The sequence below is a fragment of the Mixophyes fleayi genome, chromosome 2 (assembly GCF_038048845.1).
Source record: "Mixophyes fleayi isolate aMixFle1 chromosome 2, aMixFle1.hap1, whole genome shotgun sequence".
NCBI lineage: Eukaryota > Metazoa > Chordata > Amphibia > Anura > Limnodynastidae > Mixophyes > Mixophyes fleayi.
Window position 1 is genome coordinate 134,506,930 of NC_134403.1, and position 18,538 is coordinate 134,525,467.

General features: G+C 36.8%; 1 protein-coding gene across 1 annotated transcript in view; it reads right to left on the reverse strand.

The window, feature by feature from the left end:
• COL4A1 (collagen type IV alpha 1 chain) overlaps positions 1–18,538 on the reverse strand; it is a 137,300-nt gene that overhangs the window by 91,619 nt on the left and 27,143 nt on the right. The window contains exon 2 of the mRNA XM_075200007.1: positions 2,084–2,140. Coding sequence (XP_075056108.1) covers positions 2,084–2,140 — 57 coding nt within the window. The remainder of the gene's footprint in view (positions 1–2,083; positions 2,141–18,538) is intronic.

The following is an 18,538-nucleotide window of genomic DNA, read 5'->3' on the forward strand; positions in this document are numbered from 1 at the left end:
AGACTGCTTTAGTTGGCCCAAATTCCCATATGAAAAATGTAAAGGATTATTCTCATTGTATTTTTATCTTTTTTGCTTCGGCTAGAATTTAGGATTAGAATTTAGGGAGACAAGATATGATCTCTGTTAGGGTTCATACTCTTAGAGTTTGAGCTAACTTAATGGTTAAGAAATCATCTTGAGTAGACAATTTTATAAGTGTCTCCCACAGGATTAGTGAGTGCGAGGGAGAAATGTATTACATTAGAGCACATGTCATAGGTGGAAGAAGATTGGCAGAAGGCAAATTCACATAGACATTAATAGAAGCATAATTTACCTTGAGACTGCTACCAGTATACACTGTTTTCCAGTCTGGGGAGAAAACTCTAGTTTTTAAGGCTAAAGGATATTGAGTTTCAAGCAGCCAGGAATGTAAGGTGTGTAGCAAATGTGGCACATGAGTGGTTAGGTGCCTGGGCCAACCAATGGTGTTTCAAGGGAAAAACAGAGGGTAGACTTATACCAATTAATTCTGTGTCTGTTCTAATGAAAAACTAATGTTTAGGGTTAGAACAAGACTGGTGCTCTGAAATATAGTACTTGTCCAAGATATTATCACAGATCTCATCTAAATGCTGTAAGGTTCTGGTTCTTGAGAACATACATCAACAGATGGATAAGGAAAGTACAATAGTTATCACCGCCTTGGGCAAAACACATAAAAAATACTCAATATTAGGCCTTAAAGAATAATTGATTTGCTACAAATGTGTTTCCTGTAAAATATTATTGACATGGTGCAGTTCTTACTGTATTTCCTTCCCATAATTTTTTAATTATCCTGCCAGCTGCATTGCCAGGCTGCACGTCAAACTTCCTATAATTCTTGTTTGTCACTTTGTTTATGATCATATTACATCATGTTTACAATATACGTCAATAACATTAAAGTGGTTCTACAATTATAGTTTTGACTGTGGTTCATATATATAGGAAACTAAAATCTTTAAGCTTCTGTGGGAATATAACAACAATATACACACAGCACCTCGATAAAGGTCCCACCAGGGAGGTGTCCACACCTACAGCTCACTTTGTTGAATTGAACATGACATCCTGCAATGTTTAATAAATTCTTTGCTTTATCTTTATTATTTATCTGGCTTCCTATAAATATCCCATTTTGCTATATTTATTATAGTAGATGCTAAAAACGTATGTCCTGTAATTTCTTTAGTGCTAAGTAGTTCAATTTATGCTCTAGGAACTCCGTTACCTTAATCACATGTGATTTAGGTAATGTTCAGCCTGTTTTTTAAGAATCATTCTGATTAACATTCAATTTTGATAAATTGAATGTTGACCAGTGTGGGACCTGACCAGGTGTATTAGTTAACCAGCAGAACATATGTTTTTATTTTTGGAACTCATAATACTGTTGTGAAAGGCAGATATTTTGGACCAAGAATATTGTGTATTCTTGGGTGGAGTATTAAGAGTGAAGAGTGGGATGATACTCCTTCCCACTAAAGCTGCAGCAAACAGGCAGGGATCTGCTCCAGGACCTTGATCCTGACATACACAGCGATTCCAAGCTAATTGATATCACCTGACTAAAACTAATATGTAAACCAAAAAAGCCAGGAGTATTCAGAGCTTTCCATTTCTTAGTAACAAGTGTTTTTGTGATTTCACTACAGTTATGCCTGTCTGGTATGGGTCACACAACCCTTCATCCAGTGGTGGAAGTGGACATTCAGAAGTGGCGGTATGTAAATTGTAATGGGAATGTAAGTGAATGGAATGTGATAGTCTTACAATGTAGGCAGTAGGAGAAGTGGCGGTATGGCACACCACTGTATACAACCCCACTTCCACCACTGCCTCAATCTATATCACCTATTATTAAAGTTGTAGGAGAGTTATCATGCAGTGACTGCCATGAAATAGCCTAAAGAATTTCTTAAAGAAGTTACATAGTGTGTATACCGTATAAAATCAGGCAGTCTGCAGCCATTAAAATTAAATTCATTAAATAAGTGTACTAATTTTTGGTTCTTTTATAGGATTACCTGTATAAACATAGATTCAGACCACTTACTTTTAGTCCTTTTACTCCAGTGCAATCACATTTGCTTGTTCCACATCCATTACACGCCTGTGGAATAAAATAAAATTGATTACGTTAATTTTGTGTTGTACATTAAAATCGGTGCATTTATCACTTAAGAAAAAATGCACATTTACAGTGTGCTGGTTGTCTGATGAATAAAATAATATCTGCATGTGTAAAGCTTGTACAACTTGTAAGCATTCGTAAAACATGAATCACTTAATTATCAAGGGACAGAAGAGATAGTTTCAATATACAGTTTGTTATTAATATTTTCTTTGGTTATTAATTTTGTTATCTACAATCACAAAACAAAACATTGACTCCAGCATTGGCCCAAGCAAGCGGATTATCAGTCACCCGTGAGAACAGACATTAAACAACCCTAACCTACATACAGAAACCAGGAAAATAATTGCAGAACACAAACACTGCAATGTAAAAAAAATATTATTATTGTACACTATAAATATTTTGGGGAAATATCAATATCAAACATTTCTTCCTTAAGCTGTGCACTTTGGTACAATTACCAGCAGATTTTATTTCAAATTCTTTTTGTCTTGTACAAGGCCATATATATGGTAATAAGAAGAAAGATCCAAACGAAGTACTGCAGCTCTGTGAAGCAAGGAGGTAAATATAAAGTAATGCCATTACAATTTGGTGAGAAGCCAATCTGTACACCGGCTGCCAAGTATTATCCTACACTGACTAGATGTGATATATTGAAAGTCATCTGTTGGTAAAATTCTAGTAGTGACACTTGTGGCCAGATTAACAATGGAGCTGACAGATCTACAGCTCCAGGCTGCTTCTCACAAATAGGCCCAGGGGCAGATTGGGGCCGCCTATGATTGGGTCAACTTCCTGGTGGCTGGCCTCTCCCTTATCCACCTTATTATAAGTAATACAGATAAGCACTGGGCTGGACCTCCCCCCTCCCTAGATATGTGCTGAGACTCTCCAATCAAGGCTCAGCATACACTCCTCCTATTGGAGGGTTAGCACACTGATGCTCAGCCTCACGTAACAGAGACTGAGTAATTCTGTTCAGTATCGAGGTGGAGGAGGATGAAGTAGGAGGAACTAGGGGAAAGAAGAGGAGTATGAAGGGAGAGGTAAAGGGAGGATGAAGGATTAGGAGCATGATCCAAGAGCAGTTTTGGAAAGAGAAGGAAGAAGAGAAAGGAGAAGGATGAAAGAAGGATGAAGGGAGAAGGAGGAGAGTATCTGAGCCTTGATGAGCACCTTCCATGGTCCAGATGGTGGGGCATATACTGATCCATTTTCAGAGAGAAGAGGAAGGAGATGATTTGTGGTTGAAGAGGAGAGGGAGGTGGAAGTGGTTGGAGGTGCTACCCGCCATTATGCTAGCCACACCCATCTCTGGCACCATGGTGCAGCATACAATAAGCACTTCATAACTTTCAGCTCCAGGCCCATGTGGCCCTTACTTTGGTTCTGTTAACATTGGAATTTTGGTGAATCTGTCCACTATGCTTGAGGCTATGTTGATATAAATATGATTGTTAACACCTGGAACTTAGATCACCAATAGGATATTCCCAGAGAGGGGTGGGCTGGGCATATGCCCCACGGGCCGGACCAAAAAAATCTATTTTGGGCCGATCCCTAGTCTTTATTACTTGGTGGCTGGCCCCTCCTCCGGCACCAGCCACCTTCTCCTAATGGCCGCATATCGTTAGGATCCACCCCCCTTCCCTCCCTTCCAATACATGCGGCCTTGGTGTCACATGGGATGTGCACCACGTGACAGGTACCATCTCATGTGTGAAGAGGATCATCCAGAGCGCGGCGCGTTTGGAACAAGGTAAGTGCCAGTGAGGGCTGGAAGGTGGTATGTTAGTGTATTGTGTGTGTATGTCAGTATATTGTATGTGTGTGTGTGTGTATCTATTGTGGGTGTGTGTGGCCAGTATCTATTGTGTGTGAGAGGGGTTTTAAAGCAAAAGGGCTTTTTGCATTTTGATAAATCAGCCCCTTTGTTCAGTACTGTAATAGAACATTATGTAATCTATTGCTATAATATGATTTATGCCCCATTATAATAACTCAGCGAGGTATGTAAAAAAAACCAAACAAGCAAAAGTGCTGTAGGGAGAAGTAACCTATAAAATAAAATGCAATGTAAAGTGAGTTTTGTTTTTTGTTGCATTATTTGTTTTCATTATTTAAGATTTATCATTTATAATAATAAAGTATCGCTGGGCTAAGCAACACTAAAACAGCCTCTTTTTATATTGATAAATATATATTGTACCGAAGACCACCCTTTTCGGATGGGCCGCTGTTTATGAACCAGTGCTATGCGCTTGCCCCCGGGCTAAAGTCTGCCAGCCTGCCCCTGTTCACAGATCCTTTATTCTGTACCCTACTGTATATAAGAACTACACTTGGGGGAGATCGCTATATTTGTGGCTTAAATTTGATTCAATAAAGAGAAGGCAATACATATACTATTGAGGAGCAGCCTACAGCTTCACATGTAAGAAGTAGGTGATTGCTTCTTCTCATGTCAGCACTCCGTGTGGGGGCATTAAAAATACTGGATGAGTGACATTATGACACTCGGCTAGATTTACTAAGCTGCGGGTTTGAAAAAGTGGGGATGTTGCCTATAGCAACCAATCAGATTCTAGCTTTCATTTTGTAGAAGGTACTAAATAAATGAAAGCTTGAATCTGATTGGTTGCTATAGGCAACAACCCCACTTTTTCAAACCCGCAGCTTAGTAAATCTAGCCCTCAGTGTTTTAGGAGCCCCCTTACCACTGTCGCCATAGTCAACCGTGTAGGTGCGCCTAATGGTAGCACTGGCTCTGCCTGTGAGAAATGATGCATCTTTGCTATAGTGCTTCAGCTATTTGTACCAATGCGCAGCTTGAGCTGAAATAGCGTTTATAATCAAAGCTTATCCGCTTAATGACCTTGGCTTGTAACTTTGTGACACATATTTGTATTTTGCTATGTCTAGGTTAAACAACAATCTTTTTTTGTATTTGTTAGGCGATCACAGTGAGTTTTATAATTTTGGTAAAGATAAGACTATCTTTTTGTAGCAATGTTATATAAATAGCCTTTTCATTTTAGTTTTAACTGCTTAATTAGGCAAAATTGTAAAAATAAAACTTTTCCAAGATTATATTCATTACCATTTTCAAGCAATTTGTGCCCCTCTAAAATGATGGCCTTAATGGTAATAACCTTGTATCTCCTATTTATTTTGATACTTAATGGGGCTCATTTAGAGTTGTACCTCCACAAGCAATGTGTATGCATACACTTGTATATACAGTTTTGTGTATCATTGACTTGTGTATCCTTATGCCCGGAGAGGCAGAATAGGTGTCGGCAGGGGTGGACAAGCATTCTACATTATTGGAAAGTATGATCGATGGCTTCTGTCCTGGTGAGACCATGGAAAATGTTCTTTTATATAAAATGGGCCTGCGTAGTTTTGCCCAATACTATTCTTTTCAAACGTGGTAAGAAAAGAGGCTTTGACAAAACAGAAGTCTACGCCATGCTGTTTCCATTATAGCTGTTATCATCATCACCATCATCATCATCAACTACAGCTAACAAGACTGGCGCATGATCGAGAGAAGCAGAATATATTCATATTTGTCCAAACAAGTATCAGCTCACTAGTTTAAAATACATTTAACACTACATCATATAAATCCTGAAACTTTCAAAATGTTTAAGCTGTAAAACATCTCATGATGCAATATTGAGTATTTACTTTATCTAATCACTAGCAGTATCTGACATTGATAAGAGATGAAATACAAGCTCCACTTCTATCTACATGAACTGTTGCTGATGGATGCGTCCACCGTAACAAGATATTTTCTCATTATCTCTCAGTGCAGTTTTTGCTAGCATTTCATTTAATTTTTTATTTTTTTTAAACACCTGATTAGGATTCACTTGGTACTTTGACGTTCTGTGTATTGTACTCCATTCAACCTGCCAGCATCTCAACCAAATAAGGAGCTATGGATGTAATGCCCAACTTATCTCTGGAATTCCTAGCAACCTCTTAACTGCATAACATTCTGAAATATCTCAGTCCTGGCTGCCATCCTAGCTGGAGGTCTACTGCTGGAGATTGCCCAGAATACAGATATTGAAATTACTTATAACAGACTGAAAAATAAATATGCCCTAACATTTTTTTCCACAATGACTACTGTATGATAAAACATAACATATCCACCACTGTAAATGCAAAGTACAGCAGAAATCACTATTGGAGTTATATATTAAGTCTGACATATTTAAAAGTGACGCTTCATGCCTTTACGTGGTCACACAACTCTTTAGTGCATTAATAGGCAACATTATATTTATCAGGGCCGTTTGTTCCGCAAGGGAGCTGCACATTACCTTTGCAAAGCAGCATCGGGTCACATTATGAAACCAAAGTACAAGGATGCTGTGTTCATGCTGCACAAACAGTAGATTCATCTTTAGCTATAGTGATGTTAATTGGGAGTAGGGGGTCCTGTGCAACTCCACTGAGGGCTGTATTACCCACAACAGCACTAGTGGCTCCTAATATGCTTATAATGTAGAGTAAGAGTATACTATTGTCCATGTTATATTTCCCATTCATAGTACACTACCATATTTCATAGCAATATTGGAAAGCAGACACACGCTTTGGTTCCAGTTGCCTTGAACCATTCTCCCTCCCATCCTGGCATGATTCCTTGTGACTGGTCCCCTCCCCAGGACCAATCACCTTACAACTTGTGGCAATGGATCACTCTAATCCATTTCTCCCCTCTCCCCTGCTGTGTGCCCCACCCCTTTCTATCCAGCTGTGTGTCCCTTCCCTTCTATCCAACAACTGCCAGCATATCTCATGGGTGCAGGCAGCAGGAGACACGATGCAGCACCTAATGGAAGAAGGTAATTGTCGGAGAGGGATATTTTAATTTAAGTGTGGAGAGAATGATATGGGGTGGGGCTATTAATGTAAATATGGGGGCACGGGGTTTTCATGAACGTGTGAGTGGAAGGAATCTTTAATGTAAGTGGTGTAAGGGCTTCTAATGTAAATGTAGTGAAAGGTGATAGGTTCTTTATGTAATGTAAGTGGGGGTGTGGCTCATTTAATGGTGGGTGGAAGCTTTTATTTTATTAGGAGAGCTGACGTGGAGGGCTATTTATTGATGTGGGGCCTATTTACATTAATTGTGATATCATGGTGGGGTCTATTAATTTAAAATGAGGAGATAGGACTAATAATTTAGTGCTGGGTGGTTCAGGAACTATTAATTAAATGTGGTGCTGAATTTGGGGAAATGGATTGTTATTTCTTTAAATGTGAAACTAATTGTTTAATAAAGATAACACAAATATGTTCTCCTTCTGCTGTTGCAAAACAGGGCATAGCCATACAATCACCAATAATTATTTAATGCTTGGGAGTAAACAGGTTTATTTCTTCAATGTGAATACTATTAGTGTTGAGACAGGTTTGGAGTAAAAGGGTCTCTTTTTTAAATGCAAATGATATTAAATTAATGTTGGTGCTGATTGCAGGGAGGGAGGCCTATTTTTTAAATGTGGGTGCTTTTGATTTAATGTTGGAGCTGGTTGGGGTAAGTGAGGCCTAGACTGTTCATTCATTTCTAGGCTTTACATATTTCATGTCCCTATCCTTTTTCCAAACAGGAATCCAACATTCCAGGATCCAGACAAGCAGCTACTGAGCTTAAGATAAAATCAACTACCGGTAGCTGCAAGAACAGGTCGGAGGGACTTGATTATGGTGAGTCAGTCCCCATTTTGGATGACTGCCCCCTCAGTCAGGACTTTGTCCCAGCTGCAGGGACAGTCGGGAAGTACTGCTTTACATTGCACTGGGAGAGCTATGTGCACCTAACAGCAGTGCATGCAGCATTGCCCGGCAGGGATAGGGCAGCCTAACACTGTGTAAAATAATAGCTATGACTCCTTGCATGCTGGTCATGCACAGTCTAGTGGTGTAACATGGAAGCCCCCCTTTAGAAATCCTGTGTTTGCCCCTGCAAGACAAATATAACAGGTTTATGACTATATAGAAATTAATATACTTATATACTCCAAGGACAATGTCCTGTATGATGTTCACGGACTGAAAGAATGCAACAAAAATAAAGCAATATAATATTACAGAATATTAAAAAAGTCAAAAATACATATATACAGTTTCTGAATTGAGAGTAGACTGAATTATAAACAGTTTGAAGGACAAAATATGTACAATCTAATCATACTTTTCAAATAATGATGGACTATTAAATTGGTAGAACAGCATAGTAAAACAAATCAGTGATGTTGAAATAAGGCTACAGGTCATTACTGTTAATAATTATATGTGAAGGTCAGCAAGTGACGCTTGAAGAGGAACAGAAACCAAAATCTTCTTTGGCAAGGTAACACTTTCATAGCTGACAAGAGAGATGTCCTTGCACTTTTAAAGCTGCAGAAAATGTCATATGCATTGTATAGATTCCAAGTCTGTAAGTGATGATATGCCAATGTAGCACACAGAGTTGAAACCTGTAGTACAGTCGTAAAATCAATCAATTGAATTCTAAGAAAATAGTATCAGTTAAACAACTGGATTACCAATAAAAATAAAGTATAGTGAAGGATGCGGGTGTGAAATGGATTACAAAACCGTTTTAGCAATATTTTTTTTATTTTAGCAAAAAAATATAACAATAAATGCTTTTCCCGCCTATTTCTCTGTAATCGTTGCCCTGTGAAAGATGCTTAAGTGTTAAATCACACTGGTGATTAAGTGTTTAATGATCAATCATTCACCATAGCACAGCCAAGCAAAGCAAAAAAGCAATTTGGTGTTGTGTTTTATGTCCTTGACTTGGTATATTTTATTCCAGGCTTCACACAGATATACACCTGTTTTTGATAGCCAAGATGGTGGCTTTTGTGGACAAGTACATAATTACTTTAGTTAATGGGTCAATCTGAGACCAACTTCCAGTTTATAATCACCTAGATACAACTGTGTGTCTGACACAAGAAAAAATAAAAAATATTTTGTTTGATACAAAGGGTGGAAATGGGGCAAACTTAAATGTTTAAAAACACATACATGTATGACCTAAAAATAGGGACTCTCATTGTTTAGAGTTAGGACCACCCTATTAGCAGAAACACCGTGAAGTGGTTGGTAGCTTTCCATACATTTGCAAATGTGTGCAACTGAGATTTCTGCATTTTTATGTACAAATAAAAATAGCAAATCCTTTGCTGGTTATAGCAGTGTGCTGGGAGATTTTCTCTAGATTTGTTCCAAACCTAAAAGTTTACCTACTTTGCACAATGGTGCGGAATATAGACACAAATGCCTTGTTTCTAAAGCAAATGGAGACAATCACTTTTGCACCTTTTAATAAATAATAATAGTAATAAATGCAAATTACATTGGAAATTACATTCAATGTCATTACTTTCAAAGGCCTGCACTTTCCATCCTATCTGTTCACTGGCTATATAAAATTGATTTAAAAATACTTTTTTTAGTATAATTTGTAAAATAAATTAGACTGTAAACATGTAACCAAACCTGCATACACACAACTACAGATCAAATATGCTTTTAATTCTATACTCTTCTATGTTTATTTAACATTAACATTCTCTGTGAATGTGATACATTGCCAGCTAAGTAAACATACAGCCTTACATTTGAAACCAAGCAATGTGTTTCATGATCTCCAGGCCATGAAAATGTCAGTTATAATATACTTTAGTACTGTATACATTTTCATCTCATGAATAGTCATTGCCATGAAACATTTGCACTAAACGATGATTTTATGCTGTATTGTAGTTACATAAAAGACCAGATTGATATTGGTCTATGTTTATTAATTAGTAAACAGGTATTTCTGCTGGTATTGCTTCAGTGCTCATTAGAAAAACATGTGAACTAACACCTTGGAGATCTGTGACTTCCATAGAAACACTCAGCGAGTGGCCTTATGCCTTTATATGGTCACCAAACGCCTCTGTGACTTATAATATCCTTATAATTTCCAGAACATGGTACATTAATGTATATATTTATTTATATATATATATATATATATATATATATATATATATATATATATATATATATATATATATATAATATTCCATGTTGATGTCATGTTAGAAGGAGGTGAACTTTAATTATAAAGTCTACATTGAAATTACTGCAGTAACAGTAATAATGAGCGGGCCGAATTGTTCTAAAGAACAATGCAGGGAATTTTATTTCCCCTAAATGTATACTTCTCCAGTATACTTCTCCAGTAGTGGAAGAATGCATGACTATGCATGACTATAACAGAGTTGTAGTGTGCAGTTGGCTTGGCATATAGTATGTGTGTGCACCCTGAAAACACCGGACACTATTTGCTTATATAAATAGTCTAATGCGGTACCACACAATCTGCATATAATTTTATACGGGAGATCTTCAGGGAGTCATTATTTCATTACTAGACAGTCAATGGCATAGCTCTGTAACAAGAATACTTCTAATCATATAATACTCTACTAATACCTGCTAGAGATCTTAACTCAGTGTTGGACAATATAATATTTCTAGGGCATCAACAATGGCCTTTAAACCCTGAAAGGGCAGCACAACGTACTTACAGATATGTGGTGGACTGTCGATATGATTATATGCATCCTATCCTCTGCTTGGTGACAGCTGAGCACCAGCTTAATACGTGAACACAGGTTAATCAGCAAAATAATCCAGTAATGGATGGTCAGAGTGGATATTGGGTAAGATAACACCTTGTTGCATAGTCAGTGTAAATGCATCACACTGGTGGTTTGCTGATTCTTAAGGGTTGCATGTGGCCTACTATGACCCAACTTAGCTTAACAGTTACCTATCAGAACTAGACTATATATGAGGAGTATGTGTGTGTATATGTGTGTGTGTATATGTGTGTGTGTATGTATATATATATATATATATATATATATATATATATGCAGGGCCTTTAAGTTCCTTGTGGTGTCAGCGGTCACACAGTAGAGGGCTCATTGACCATAAATACTGCAGACAGAGAGCCCTGCAGCATCACAAGCAGTAGCTACACAAGGCCCATCAGCTGAGTGGCCCTGATTAGTCCCTTCAGTGCCTGGATCCCTAAAAGCTGTTACACCAGTAATTATACCACTAGGTTCAACCATAAATCGCAATATATATACCAAGAAAAGTAACATTTTTAGAGGAAAGCAGTACAGGGAGAAATTTGTCTCAAAAGCTACTGTTACTATTAATACTATTAATGCACTCTTTTATTCTTCTCTATTTTATGTATCGATTTAATGTAAATGTTTTCCATAAAAATACATAAAATGCAAGGGCATCCTTGTACCACTGTATGACAACTGTGTAAACATTTTACCTGTAGTACTACATCATAGACTGTAGGTGTCACTGTTATGTTTGTCCATGTGTGTTCTTCATCTATGTTCTATACCAGTTCATTAACAGCAAACATATAGGATATAGCAATATATAACATATTTGTTTACAAATGTTCACATATCCTGAGCTATTGTGGTTTTATGTAATATATAAAGCCACATTTTAAAAACCAATTGTTTACAGTTTATTGTGCCTCCTAACCAAACCTGATGTACACTTTTTGTCATTGAAATCCTTGTTAAAAAGGTGCTGCATCTGTTTGTCACAGACCAAGTCCAGCATCAGTTAATTACATAACACCAACATTGTAGACTGCTTACTTACAGCTGGGAAAAGATAAATAAACATGTTTGTGACCTACAACGAAGGACAACAAGACCACCAGCCTAGAAAATATAAGGACATTCTACATTATGATCAGTGATTGTCTGATGAGGGTTGGCTTTAACTTTGTGTCCCTGTTTATCGTTTTCTTCAGAACAACATGCCTGTTTGACATACAGGGTATGTATTCAAAAGTGTCCACAAAGGGAGTTTAATTTAGACTGTCCTAGATCATAATTACTGGTGAGTGAATCTACTGCAATTTGGGTTACGCAATTAATTGCAATATTCTGCCAACTGTATAATTTCTGGACAATTAGTAACATATGTTTATTATTGATTCAAACAATGTTTCGAAGAAAGACAGAATAACCTGTAGGCAATCAGATCATCAGGCTGCTCCCAGCAGCACAGAGTATTTGAGAAGTGAGTGTGCTGATCTTGGGGAGGCAGTGGCACTAGTGTTATCAAGTAAGTGCAGGAGGGCTAGATGTGATATAGGCAGTGTCATGATGTGAGGGGGGAAATGAAGCCGAGCAGGAAGCCCCAGGCTGAAATATACATAAATAATTTGGATCAAAATTGTCCTTCAATTATTATGGTTATGAACAATGCATTTTGTTACACACAATTTATATATCTAAATAATTTGGGACATTAATTTACTTTAAGCATGTTGTTTTTGAACACAAATCTCCACAAGTTGGATATACTGGATCTGATTCATTAAAGAAAGTAAAGCCAAAAAAAGGAGTAACTTTGCACCTTGGCAAAAACCATGTTGCATTGGAGGGGGAGGTAAATTTGAAGTGTGATGGCAGATTTGTAAATGGCATGTCCTAGATCAACTTTAAATTTCAGTGTCAAAATAAAGATATCAAGTTTATGTGTGCTACATGAAAAACAGCCAGTATTTTCCTTATGTGCAAAATAATAAACTTTTTTGCACCCCTTGCATTGTAACATGGTTTGTCCAGGAGAAAACCTACTCCTTTTTTGCCTTACTTACCTTAATGAATCGGGCCTATTCTATTCATGTACAGGTGCCTTTGAAAGTGCATCACATCACTACTTTATGCTGTTGGAGGACCCTACTACTTTTGCTTTCTAACTTCCAGTCTATGGCTTCCTGCTGACCTTAGTTTCCCGCCTCATATTATGTCACTGCCCTGGTCACATCCAGCCCTGCTGAACTTATCTGTTAATAGAAGTAATGATGCCAGTAACTCCCACATGATCAGAACACTCATTTTCTTAAATACTCATGTGCTGCTTGGAGCATTTGATTAGCCACTGGTTATTCCCTCTCTATACACTCTGAAACATAGTTTAAAACATGAAACAAATATCTATATTGGCTCAACATTTTATTGAAATACAACAGGAAAACTATTTTGATTGTTTTGTAAATAACAGAAGGAAACAGCACTGTTCATCCTCGACAACTGACTAGACAGGAAACGGGGACAAACCTAACTTCCTGTGTTTAATTTTTGACCTTTATCACAAATGTCCTGAAAACAAAGAAATGTCAGTGCCTCCTGCAATGCTGTTATTAAGTCACTATTATTACTGGGAATTCACATGTCATGGTGACCTATATGGCATGTGATCGTAATGCATTATTTTTAATAAGTCCTACCTATGGTATTGCTTGTATATTATTTAATAATAAGAGTGCTATATGTTTTAAATTGTATTAACCATTATTTTTTGTGTATAGCGATTCATCATGTAAAGATTTTTTTCTTCTTAAACCAGTTTATTCATTTGTCCCATTCTTAGTTTTGTGTTAAAAACATGGTTAATAAAGTTCAAAGTCTCTTACTAGAATATTACAATTGGAGGGAACCAAGGCACATGTACCATAGGTGAATGTCGCACACATTTCTAGTCCAGCATCTGTGTGATGGGCTTGTGGGTGCTGTCCAGGGTCCTGACTAGTACACCCAGGGAATCAAAAACACCTATTTTAGAACTATTTGTGAGAGATCTATATTGAAACATGTAAAAACGGTCATGGGAATTTTATAGATACATCAGTTCTATGGTTGCAGGCGATCTTCTAGAGATTGTCAAAATATATGTTTATGGCTTAGCGCCACTTCAATTTGTACAGTACATTGCAAAGATTGTCCTTAATCCTAACACTTCTACATCACCAATCACATGTTGATATCCAGTCATGCACTTCCATTCTGCCACATGTCAAAGGCCATTAGTGGATATACTGGTTACAAATTAAATATTTACTAAATTAGTTCAAAATGTGTTTGTTATATTTGTCCAAATGTAATCTGAAAACAGGTTGCCGTAGCACTGGGACTTTCAATATGAAATGACTAAGATTTAAAACCCATGGCACCCTGTGGATTTTATGCAGGTGCTTAGGACTGGTAAGTTAATTAGGTTCTAATTAAATTGGCCATAATGTGTGTGTGCACGTATTTGTATGGCTATGCTTGCGAAATTGGCTTGTAAGCTCCACTGGAGAAGGGACTGATGTGAATAAATAAACATTCTCTATAAGGAGCAGCGTATCATGTTGGTGATGTATAAATAATAACAATAACAAAAATAGTTATAATCTTCATAATTTGTAATTGAAAATGTGGGCTTTTAAAAGGAAACAGCAAAACCTATTCACACCACAGCCAAATGCCTCTAAAAATCATGTACCGAAAACAATTCATCGAAAATGTCAGCTGTTGCCAATAAACATTTGGAATGGATCAAATAAAAGTGAATGTTTATCAAAATGTTAAGGCAAAAGAATCTACACAGCCAGATGGTAGAAGGTAATTGTGGGGGCCAGGGCTCTTACTGCAATAGGGGTAGAGGCTGAGTATTAATATAACCATGAAGGTGGGGGGTGATATTAATTTAATAGTGGGTGGTAATTACTAATTTATTTGTGGTTGGATATTTATTTGATTATAAGGACTATTTCATTTAATAGTGAGTTATAGTAATGGGTATTAATTAAAGGTACTGTCCTGGGCCTGGCATTAACTAAATAGTGCTAGGGTTGTTTTGGGGGCTATGAATTGTAATAAATTTATTAATTGTGAATACCAGTTATTTAATATTGGGGGTCATTTGTGGGGGGATAGGTTTAATTATTAAATGGGAATATTAATTATTTAATATTGGGGTTGTTTTGGGGTGAATAGGTGTATTTATTTAACGTGAGTACCATTCATTTAATGCTCATAAATGTCAGGGGAGATATTTTTATCTATTAATTCTGAATGATATTAATTTAATGTCAGAAATGATCAGGAGGAAATAGGTCTATTCATTAAATGTGAATACTATTCATTAATGTAAGCACTAGTTTCACGTAGGGAGGCCTAATTATTAAACAAAGGTGCTTTTAATTTAAGTTGGGTTTGGTTGGTTGGAGGGAGGCCTCACTGCTAGACTTTCCATATTTTAGATGCCTATCCCTTTTTTCTAAACAAGGCCCCAATATTCCAGGATCCAGACAAGCCGTAACTGAGCTTAAGACTCAAGCAGCAACCAGTATTGGAAGCATCAAGAACAGGAAGGAGAGAGCAGCATAGACTGCTAACTGGCCTGATTCTGGTGGGACAGTCCCAATTTTGTGTTGACTACAAGGAAAGTTAGGATGTATGTCACATATCACTCTGTACTGCTCGTTAAGGGCCAGCTGTGTGCACTACTGTTAGATGTAAGCAGCCTGCCCTTAATAAGCAGTACAGTGTTAAGTGCGACATTCTTCCCAACTATCCTTGCAGCCGAAGCAAGCTCCTGACTAAACAGGATAGTCACACAAAATGGGGACTGCCCCACCAAAATGACCATAGATGTCTACTGTTACCTGTGTATTTGAAGGGGATTGGAAGAGTTGGAGAGCAGCCTAGCACTGTCTCAAACTATAGCCACGCCCTTTGCATACACTCTGTGGTGTGGCATGGAGACCCCCATCTAAAAATCCTGCGTTTGCCCTGATGTTGCAGACACTTTCCCTATCTGCAGATATGATTTCTGCTCTCACAAAATATCAAAAAATAACTCGACACCTGTAAGAGAAAATGTTTCTATTGCTTCTTTCTGAATTGATTTGATACTATAAACAAAACAATTTTGTTAAATTGTCAACCAATATGTTCAAACATATAAAAGTGTGTGTTTTACTTCTCTGCCAGGACATCTGTAGAAATTCCTAATAGAATTAAAAAGTTCACAGTGTACTCTCCACAATTGTAGACTTGGCAATGTACACCACACCACCAGATGTATTCCCAATGTGCTCCTCTATCAACAACAACTATTATAATATTTCTTGGCCAGTTTCAAATGTATGTTAAATTTAGACAACATTATTTAATGTGTGTATATATATATATGTATTTACATTTTTACATTTGTTGCCTGCTTTTAATAAAAGAAATAGAACGTACATTAAAAAAAACATTCTTCTCAAGCTGGAACACAAGCTTATTGCTGTTCCAGCAAATCTGAAGCCCAAATAAAAAGGCAAGTACTTTATCGGTGTTCATGGCTGACCGTCAGTTCCCAGCTTCTCTTATGTTTACAGCTGTCCCACTGGACAACACAGCCCTGTGCAACTAAAAATCTGAATACATATTGTGCCTTATTAGAGTTGAATAAATTGATCTGTTCAAAATGTAAATTTATATAGATTCTTGAATTCAGATCGACCAAATTATTTAGCAAGTCTCATCTGATTCATAGAAGATTTGGCAGATAAGCTCCACACCCAACTATAGTCACCCAAACAAGAAATAACCAATTGCAACACAACAGTCACCATCACTTCTTCCAGGGTTATGAATGGAGACATTCTCTGTGTCTCTTAAAGAGGACCTGTCATGTTTAAAATAAACTTTGTGTACATAGTATCTTGTGCACTCTGTATATCTTTATAAGAACAAAGTACCCCTATGGTCCATCCACAGGGAGAGAGAACATAAAATGTATCTGTGCTATATCAAAGTTCTGGAGCGAGCACAAGTCCCCTTCTTGGATCTTGATTTCTGCATGACTTTGCCTGTTAAACAGTGTCACTCATACACGCACATACATTGCTATCTACATTGCTCAGCCTTTATACTGCACAGATTTGTCAGTTTACAAAGCGTTTGTAACATCTGCCCTTAATAGGTATATTTTATATTATTGCTGTGTGTAACTCTGAAAGCATAAATTATAGTAAACAATTTGGACCAGATTGGGGATTATTTTAGTAACAGATTTATTTCTCAGTTCACCTAGACCTTTCAGTGCATGTTTTCCACTGAAATAATTACAGTGGCAGATGTGGCTACAGATTATGAAACACGCTTTTTATCCTTATAAAGCCAGAAAATTGCCTGTCTCATAAACACCAGTTTTTCACTGAAATAATTACTGCAGTAGGTGCACATACATATTACTGGAATTCAATTTATCTGTATCAAGGCAAAAAATTGCCTGTCTCATAAAATCTTTATTTTTTTTCACTGAAATTAATAAAGCAGTTGGAGAGGTTATAGATAACCCAGATATCATATCTCCATATAAACCTGAAAGTTGTCCATCTGCTTAGCCAGTCTTAAAAAATATATATATATATATATATATATATATATATATATATATATATATATATATATATATATATATATATATATTCATAGCAAAATCACAATATATGTTTTATTTATGGGGATAATTATATACTTGAAAGAAAAGAATGCAAGTCTCGTCAAGGCAATATATTTATACATTCATGCACACATGCTAAATACTAAATAATGATGGGGACTTGTCTTTCAGTTTATCCAGACTTTCAAAGGTCTTTGTTTACTCAAATAAATATTGCTGTAGGTATGGTTTAAATGATCAGAATATAGTTTAAGCCAACTGCTCTCAAACGTTATCTATCTTATTTTTCCCTCAAATAATTATTACAGTTGGTTGGGTTAAAATGCTTTCCATATAACAATATACTTATCATTGTCAAATGTTATAAATTACATATTTAACTGCTAGACATAAACAACACCTTCCTGTAGGAAATGGATTTTCACATGTCAGATTTATTAATCAACTTGTGGATTTACAATGTTCAATATCAATTTCATGAATTGGTTAACATTTGAATTTTTAAAGATTTGCAAATCTTTACCTATACGTGTATCTCTGTTGGTGGCACACACCAAATCACACCCGGCAAGACACCATGCTCCTGGTCCATGCTCCATTAAATGCTGACACACAATTTCAACCAATCTATTAAGGCGCTAGTAATTACTTGATTAAAAAATTATTGACATTTATTGTTATAAACATACAGCTGCTTCTGATGAAACGACATCTGTCGAGAAACGCGTCAAGCTTTTACATTTATAACTTTGAAAGTTTTTCTTGAAAATCTAGAGACCCCGGGGATCTCACTAGCGGATATCTGGTTTGTTTGTATCTCATGCAGACTGACGGACGAAACAACGGCTTTTCCATTCAAAGTTTTTTGCATCTATTTCCAACAATCGTCTGAGGACGCTCTGGAAGATGAAACTTTGAGGTTATATTACGCTAAGCTTCAGTGAGCCGCAATAACCGTCTGAGGACACTCTAGAGGGTGAGAGATCAAAACCACGC